Below are 8436 nucleotides of genomic sequence, written 5' to 3'. Positions count from 1 at the left end.
CCCATCCCCCCCCCCCGAGGGAAGCCCCCTCCCCCCCCGCTACCCCCCCAAACCGAAATGAACCCCAAAATCTTCTTTACCCCCCAAAAAACGAGATGAACCCCAAAAAATCTCCCCCCCCTTATCCCCCCCAAACCGAGATGAACCCCGAAATCTTTCCCCCCCTCGAGGGAAGCCCCCTCCCCCCCCCAAAATGAGATGAACCCCAAAAATCTCCCCCCCCAAACCGAGATGAACCCCAAAACCTTCCCATCCCCCACCCCGAGGGAAGCCCCCTCCCCCCCGCTACCCCCCCAAACCGAGATGAACCCCAAAATCTTCTTTCCCCCCCCAAAAACGAGATGAACCCCAAAAATCTCCCCCCCCAAATCTTTCCCCCCCCAAAGGGAAGCCCCCTCCCCCCCGTATCGCCCCCCCCAAACCGAGATGAACCCCAAAATCTTCCCATCCCCCCCCCGAGGGAAGCCCCCTCCCCCCCCAAACCGAGATGAACCCCAAAATCTTTCCCCCCCCGAAGGAAAGCCCCCTCCCCCCCGTATCGCCCCCCCAAACCGAGTGAACCCCAAAATCTTCCACCCCAAACGAGATGAACCCCCCAAATCTTTCCCCCCGACCCCCCCTCGAGGTAACACCCCCCCAAGATGAACCCCAAAATCCCCCCCCACCCCCCCCCAGGTGTTTCCTCCACCGACGTCACCCCCAAACCACCCCCCTCCCCCCCCCCCCAGGACCTCCAAGGTCAAGGTCACCTGGGCCCAGCCCCCCTCTGCCCGTCCCCGACCTCCTGGGTGACTCCTCCACCCGCTGAGGTTCCTCACCGGCTCACGGCCACCCTGGTCCCACCAGCACCCCCAGAGCCCCTTCCCAGTTTGGCCCAGTCCATACTGGTCCATGGGCTCCTTCCCCCAGTTCAGGTCTCTGCCCGTCCCCGACCTCCTGGGTGACTCCTCCTCCCCGTTGAGGTTCCTCACCAGCTCACGGCCACCTTGGTGCCACCAGGACCCCCAGCTCCCCCCCAGAGCCCCTTCCCAGTTCATCCCAGTCCATACTGGTTCAGGAGATCCTTCCCCCCCCAGTTCAGGTCTCTCCCCACCCCTGAACCCCCCCCAGATCCCTCCTGGGTGACTCCTCCTCCCCGTTGAGGTTCCTCACCAGCTCCTGGTCACCCTGGTCCCACCAGCTCCCCCAGAGCCCCTTCCCAGTTCATCCCAGTCCATACTGGTCCATGGGCTCCTTCCCCCAGTTCAGGTCTCTCCCCACCCCTGAACCCCCCCCAGATCCCTCCTGGATCATTCCTGCATCTCCCAGAGGTTCCTCACTGGATCACGGCCACCCTGGTGCCACCAGGACCCTGAGCTCCCCCCCCGAGCCCCTTCCCAGTTCATCCCAGTCCATACTGGTCCATGGGGTCCTCCCCCCCCCAGTTCAGGTCTCTCCCCACCCCTGAACCCCCCCCAGATCCCTCCTGGGTGACTCCTCCACCCCGTTGAGGTTCCTCACCAGCTCCTGGCCACCCTGGTGCCACCAGGACCCCCAGAGCCCCTTCCCAGTTTGGCCCAGTCCATACTGGTCCAGGAGATCCTCCCCCCCCAGTTCAGGTCTCTCCCCACCCCTGACCCCCCCCCAGATCCCTCCTGGGTGACTCCTCCACCCCGTTGAGGTTCCTCACCGGCTCACGGCCACCCTGGTGCCACCAGCACCCCCAGCTCCCCCCCAGAGCCCCTTCCCAGTTCATCCCAGTCCATACTGGTCCATGGGCTCCTTCCCCCCCCACTTCCCACCCTTGACCCCCCCTGGGGTGTGTGTCCCCCCCACCCACCCACCCCCCGTCACCCTCCGGTTGTCTCCAACCGCGTCCCGCGGCAGCCGCCCGCGTCTCCGTCTCCGGACCCTCCCCCCCCTCCCCCAACCCTCCCCCCCCTCCCCCCCCCCCAAAAAAACCACTTTTGATTTTGGGGTGAAAACCCGTCAAAACGGCGCCGCCGCCCCCCAGGATTCGACCCCGGCGGCCTGAGCCAGCGCCGGCGCATACCGGAGCCGTGGCTCAGCGCCGGCCGACACCTCCCTGCCCCCCCCCTGCCACCACCCCGCGTCACCGCGCCGGTGGCTTCGTGGGGGGGACACCCCCCCCCCCAATATTTTTTTTGGGGTCCCCCCCCCCCACCCCGGGGATTATTTTGGGGTGGATCCGGCCGCCGCCAACAGCTGTATTTCCTCCAGATGTGGTTTTGCCGGCGCAGGCGGAAAGGCCGCGGTTGTGCCGGATTCGTGTGTCGTGTCGTGTCCCCCCGCCCCCCACAGTGGGGGGGGGTAAAAAAGGGACCCCCCGAGTTTGGGGGGGGGGGGGAGGGGCACTGACCCCCCCCCCCCCATCCCCCGCCGCGCGCGGCGCGGGGGGATTTTTGGGATTCCGAGCTGGCCGGCGGCCACCGGCAGCGCCGCGGCGGTGCCAAGGCGAAGGGGTGGCACTGGGGGGGGGGGGGGGGACACGCGACACCCCGCCCCGCCGGAGAGGGGGATGGGGGGGGGGGGGAGATTTGGGGGTGTCGGCACAGCACCCCCCACCCCCACCCCCACCCATTCCCACCGTGCCGCGACCTCCCCCACCTCCCCCCCCGGCACCGCGCGCGCGCCGAATTCCTGCCCACCCGGCGCGGGATTCCTCGAGAGCCACGTGCGGCCGCCCCCACCGAGCAGCCGGGCCAGCGGCCAAATCCTGCGCCCGTCCCGCCGGGCACGACGTCGCGGTGGAACCCGGCTGCGTCGCGATAACACCGGCAGTATCGTGACGCCGACCGGCTGCACCGCGGCGACGGCCGGCAGCGTCGTGGCAATATCTGGCTGCGCCGTGGCGGTGTCGGCAGCACCGCGACGCTTCCCGCGGCACCGCGGCACGGCACCAGCACCACCGTGGCGGTTCCTGCCTGCACCGCGACGGTACCGGTACCACTGTGATGCCACCACCGTGACGCTGCCGGTATCGCCGTGACGGTACCACCATGACAGTACCGGTATCACCGTGACGGTACCGGTATTGCCGTGACGGTACCGGTATCGCCGTGACAGTATCACCGTGACGGTATCACCGTGACGGTACTGGTACCATCGTGATGCTGCCAGTATCGCTATGACGGTACCGGTATTGCCGTGACGGTATCACTGTGACAGTATTGGTACCATCGTGACGGTACCGGTATCACCGTGACAGTATCACGGTATCACGGTGACGGTACCAGTATTGCCATGATGGTATCACCGTGATGCTGCCGGTATCACCGTGACAGTATTGGTATCACCGTTGACGGTACCGGTATCACTGTGATGGCACCAGTATCACCGTGCCGGTATCACCGTGACGGTATCACCACCATCATGACCGTACTGGTATCGCCGTGACGGTACCAGTATCACTGTGACAGTGCCGGTACCATGGTGACGCTGCCGGTATCACCGTGCCGGTACCGGTACCATCGTGATGCTGCCAGTATCGCTGTGAGGGTACCGGTATCACCGCGATGGTATCACCACGACGGTATCGCCACCATCGTGATGGCACCGGTATCACCGTGACGGTGTCACCGTGCCGCTACCATGGTGACGCTGCCGGTATCACCGTGCCGGTATCACCGTGACGGTATCACCACCATCATGACCATACCGGTATCGCTGTGACGGTACCAGTATCACTGTGACAGTACTGGTACCATGGTGACGCTGCCGGTATCACCGTGCCGGTATCACCACGACGGTATCGCCACCATCGTGATGGCACCGGTATCACCGTGCCAGTATCGCCGTGCCGGTACCACGGTGACGCTGCCGATATCACCATGATGGTACCAGTATCACTGTGACGGTATCGCCACCATCGTGATGGTACCGGTATCACGGTGCCGGTATCACTGTGCCGGTATTGCTGTGCCGGTACCACGGTGACGCTGCCGGTATCACCGTGCTGGTATCACCACCATCGTGATGGTACCGGTATCACCGTGCCGGTATCGCCGTGCCGGTATTGCTGTGCCGGTACCACGGTGACGCTGCTGGTATCGCGGTGCCGGTATCGCCGTGCCGGTACCGCCGGGGTCCTGCCCGTTTCCCCCCCCCCGTCCCCGGGGCCCTGCGAGCGGGTGCCGGTGCTGCCGCCCACGCCGGCGGGGTTGGGCCCTGCGGCCTCCGGCTCCCGCTGCCAGTAAACAAGGAGGAATTTGGCAGCGGGGTCGGCGGCGGCCGAAGGGGCCGAGGCGGGGAAACACCGGGGGGGGGGAGGGGAGGGGGGGGTTTGGGGGGGCTCCGGCTTCACCGGAACAAGGGCAGCTGGGGGGGGGCTGCAGGGGAACAGCAGGCAGGGGGCTGCCTGCAATGGGGGGGGGCTGCCTGCAATGGGGGGGCTGCCTGCACAGAGCTGCCTGCACTGGGGCTGGGCACTGCCTGTACCGGGGCAGGGAGCTGCCTGCACAACTGGGCGCTGCCTGCACAACCCTGGGTGCTGCCTGTACCCTGCCTGTACCGGGGCAGGGAGCTGCCTGCACAACTGGGCGCTGCCTGCACAACCCTGGGTGCTGCCTGTACCCTGCCTGTACTGGGGCAGGGAGCTGCCTGCACAACTGGGTGCTGCCTGTACCAGGGCAGGGAGCTGCCTGTACCCTGCCTGCAATGGGGCAGGGATTTTGCAGGCAGCGCAACCGGCAATGGGGATGCACTGAGCTGCCTGCAGCGGGCAGGGAGCTGCCTGCACAACTGGGCGCTGCCTGTACCCTGCCTGTACCGGGGCAGGGATCTGCCTGCACAACTGGGCGCTGCCTGCACCCTGCCTGCAATGGGGCAGGGAGCTGCCTGCACAACTGGGCGCTGCCTGTACCCTGTCTGTACCGGGGCAGGGAGCTGCCTGCACAACTGGGCGCTGCCTGCACCCTGCCTGCAATGGGGCAAGGACTTTGCAGGCAGCGTAACCAGCAGTGGGGCTGCACCGAGAGCTGCCTGCAGCGGGCAGGGATCTGCCTGCACAGCCCCGGGAGCTGCCTGCAGCGGGCAGGCGCTGCCTGCAGTGAGTCAGGCAGGGCGCGGCCGGGTTTAGCAAGAGCCAAACTGGATCCAGATGTGGCAGGAGGGAAGTACAGGCAGGGCGCCAGCCCCCACCCCCGTGCGTGTCCCCTGCCACATCTGGCAGCTGGCACGAGGTCCCGGACACGGGGGGGGGGGGGGGACACGGGACCCACGGACCCCCCCTCGCCCCAGGAAACGGCACCAGGAAGGAACTGGGGGGGCACAGGCAGGGGACAGGCAGGGGACAGGCAGGAAGCAGCGGCTTGATGGCGGCTGCTGGTTTAAACTGGGATTAACACCCCCCCACCCCCCCCCAAAAAAAAAAAGGGGGGGGGGGGCTGCTTCACCCCACCCCAGGGGCAAGGAGAGGGGGCACCCAGGGGTGGGGGGGGCACCCAGGGGTGGGGGGGGGGCACCCACAAGTCGGGGACCCCCCCCCAAGGGGGAACCCCCACCCCCCAAAAAATCCGGGGTGACCTTTTTTTTGGGGGGGGAACACAGTGACGCTCCCCACTGTGTCCCCCCCCAATTTTTTTTCCTGCCCCCCCAATTTTTTTCCCCCCACCCCAATTTTTTTCCTCCAAACCCCCAATTTTCTCCCCACCCCAATTTCTTCCCACCCCCAATTTTTTCCCTCCCCCCCAATTTCCCCCCAACCCGATTTTTTTTCTCCACCCCCCAATTTTTCCCTAATCTCCCCAATTTTTTCCCCCACCCCAATTTTCTCCCCACCCCAATTTTTCCCCCAATTTTCTCCCCAACCCCAATTTTTTCCTCCCCCCAATTTTTCCCAACCCCCCCAAATTTCCCCCACCCCAATTTTTTTCCCTGCCCCCCCAATTCTCTCCCCAACCCCAATTTTTTCCCTCCAACCCCAATTTTCTCCCCACCCCCCCAAATTTCCCCCATCCCGTTTTTTTTGCTCCAACCCTCCAATTTTTTTCTCCACCCCAATTTCCCCAATTTTTTCCTCCCCCAATTTTTCCCCCGACCCCCCCAATTTTCTCCCCAACCCCAATTTTTTTCCTCCAACCCCAATTTTCCCAATTTTCTCCCCAACCCCGATTTTTTTCTCCCCAATTTTTCCAACCCCAATTTTTTTTCTCCCCACCCCAATTTCCCCCACCCCAGTTTTTTTCCCCCCAATTTTCTCCCCACCCAATTTTCCCCCGACCCCCCCAATTTTTTCCCCACCCCATTTTTTTCCTGCCCAATTTTCTCCCTGCCTCAATTTTTCCCCCAACCCCCAATTTTCTCCCAACCCCCCAATTTTTTTCCTCCACCCCAATTTTCCCCCCAGCCCAATTTTTTCCAATTTTTCCCCGACCCCCCCAATTTTCTCCCCCACCCCAATTTTTTTCTCCCCAATTTTTCCAACCCTCCCAATTTTTTCCTCCCCCAATTTTTTCCCCAACCCAATTTTTTTCCTCCCCCAGTTTTTCCCCAACCCCCCCAATTTCCCCCCACCCGTTTTTTCCCCCCAATTTTCTCCCCACCCAATTTCCCCCGACGCCCCCAATTTTTACCCCACCCCATTTTTTTCCTGCCCAATTTTCTCCCTGCCTCAATTTTTCCAACCCCCAATTTTTTCCCAACCTCCCAATTTTTTCCTCCCCCAATTTTTCCCCAATCTCCCCAATTTTTTCCCCCACCCAATTTTCTCCCCACCCCAATTTTTTCCTCCCAATTTTTCCCCTGACCCCCCCAATTTTTCCCAACCCCCCCAAATTTCCCCCACCCCAATTTTTTTCCTCCAACCCAATTTTTTCCCTGCCCCCAATTCTCTCCCCAACCCCTATTTTTTCCCCTCGAACCCCAATTTTCTCCCCACCCCCCCAATTTTTTTCCTCCAACCCTCCAAATTTTTTCCCTGCCCCCAATTTTCTCCCCAACCCCCCAAATTTTTTCCTCCACCCCAATTTTCTCCCCAACCCCCCAAATTTTTTCCTCCACCCCAATTTTCCCCCAACCCCCCAATTTTTTTCCTCCCCAATTTTAAACCCAACCCCCCCAATTTTTTCCCAACCCCAATTTTTTTCCTCCACAATTTTTCCCCCAAACTCCCCAATTTTTTTCCTCCCCAACCCAGTTTTTTCCCCGACCCCCCCCCAATTTTTCCCCCACCCGTTTTTTTCCTCCACCCCAATTTTCTTCCTCCCCAACCCCCCAATTTTTTCCTCCAACCCCCCCAATTTTTTTCCTCCAACCTCCCCAATATTTTTTGCTCCAACCCCCCCATTTTTCTCACCAACCCCCCCAATTTTTTTCCCCCCACCCCCCCAAAGGAAACAGCAGCGCCGGGATCGGCGTTCACCGCAACAACCGTCACCTCGCGCGTCCCGTGTCCGTGTCCCCGTCGTCCCACCCCCCATCCCCAAAAAAACCCAGGGACCTGGGGGGGCGACGGAACCGCGGCGGGTTTATTTCCGTTGGGATTTCGGGACGGAAAAAAAAGGGGAAATAAGCGCGCCGGTTTCAAAAAAAAAAACAAAACCAAACCCCAAAACCACCCCAAAGGCGGCGGAATCGGCGTCACTTAAAGATTTTGCCCTGGTTGAAGGGTTTGCCGACGTGTTTGAACTCCCCCTCCCACAGGAAATATTCCTTCACCAGCGTCTTGCACTCGGCGCTTTCCGGATCCAACTTCCGCCACGTGTAGGATTCGTAATCCACCTGCCAATCGGGGCTGAGCTGGAAAAAAACCACCAAAAAAAGACGGTGGGAGGATTTAAGGGGGTTTTAACCCAAAACGAAGGGGGGTTTTGGGGGGGGTTTGGGGTTTTTTTGGCTCACCGGGAAGGCGAGGTCCTGGCCGCGGAAGAGCCAGACGCCCGAGATGCTGCTGTCGTTGTTGGTGCCGAAGAGGATGACGCTGGCGAAGGCGTTTTTACGGAGTTTGTCCAGGCGTTGGAACATCCCTGCGGGGAGGAAAAGGGAAAGGGAAGGGGAAAAAAAGAAAATGAGGACAAGGAAAAGAGGAAGGGGGAAAAAAAAAGAGAATGAGAACAAGGAAAAGGGGAAGGAAAAGGTAAAGGAGAACAGAAAAGAGAAGAGAGAGAATGAGGACAAGGAAAAAGGGAAGGGGAAGAAAGAATGAGGACAAGGAAAAGAGGAAGGGGGAAAAAAAAAGAGAATGAGAACAAGGAAAAGGGGAAGGAAAAGGTAAAGGAGAACAGAAAAGAGAAGAGAGAATGAGGACAAGGAAAAAGGGAAGGGGAAGAAAGAATGAGAACAAGGAAAAGGGGAAGGAAAAGGTAAAGAAAAAGAGAATGGAAAAGGGAAGAGAAAAGGGGAAGAGGGAGAATGAGGACAAGGAAAAAGGGAAGGAAAAGGGGAAGGAAAAGAAGGGGAGAACAGGAGAACGGAAAGGGGAAGAGCAGAGGGGAAGGG

General features: G+C 61.0%; 1 protein-coding gene across 1 annotated transcript; it reads right to left on the bottom strand.

Moving 5' to 3' along the window:
• Nucleotides 1–696: 696 nt before the first annotated feature.
• EEF1G (eukaryotic translation elongation factor 1 gamma) lies at nt 697–7971 on the bottom strand. Its single transcript, XM_075741451.1, has 3 exons — nt 7840–7971; nt 7557–7737; nt 697–712 (listed from the first exon to the last, which is right to left on the bottom strand). The coding sequence occupies exons 1-2, from the start codon at nt 7960–7962 to the stop codon at nt 7579–7581; spliced, it is 282 nt and encodes a 93-aa protein (XP_075597566.1). The 5' UTR covers nt 7963–7971; the 3' UTR covers nt 697–712; nt 7557–7578.
• Nucleotides 7972–8436: the final 465 nt, after the last annotated feature.

This window comes from Balearica regulorum, unplaced genomic scaffold (assembly GCF_011004875.1).
Source record: "Balearica regulorum gibbericeps isolate bBalReg1 unplaced genomic scaffold, bBalReg1.pri S41, whole genome shotgun sequence".
In the NCBI taxonomy this organism is placed as follows: domain Eukaryota; kingdom Metazoa; phylum Chordata; class Aves; order Gruiformes; family Gruidae; genus Balearica; species Balearica regulorum.
The sequence above is the reverse complement of the archived record's forward strand: the minus strand, read 5'-3'. Positions and strand labels throughout refer to the sequence as shown.

What these genes read in the sequence shown, in the direction of transcription:
- EEF1G (XM_075741451.1), bottom strand. Translation starts at nt 7,962, where the DNA reads ATGTTCCAACGCCTGGACAAACTCCGTAAAAACGCCTTCGCCAGCGTC. An exon ending in GCCAGGACCTCGCCTTCCCG is followed by an intron (nt 7,738 to 7,839) that starts GTGAGCCAAAAA and finishes GTTTTTTTCCAG; the next exon opens with CTCAGCCCCGATTGGCAGGT.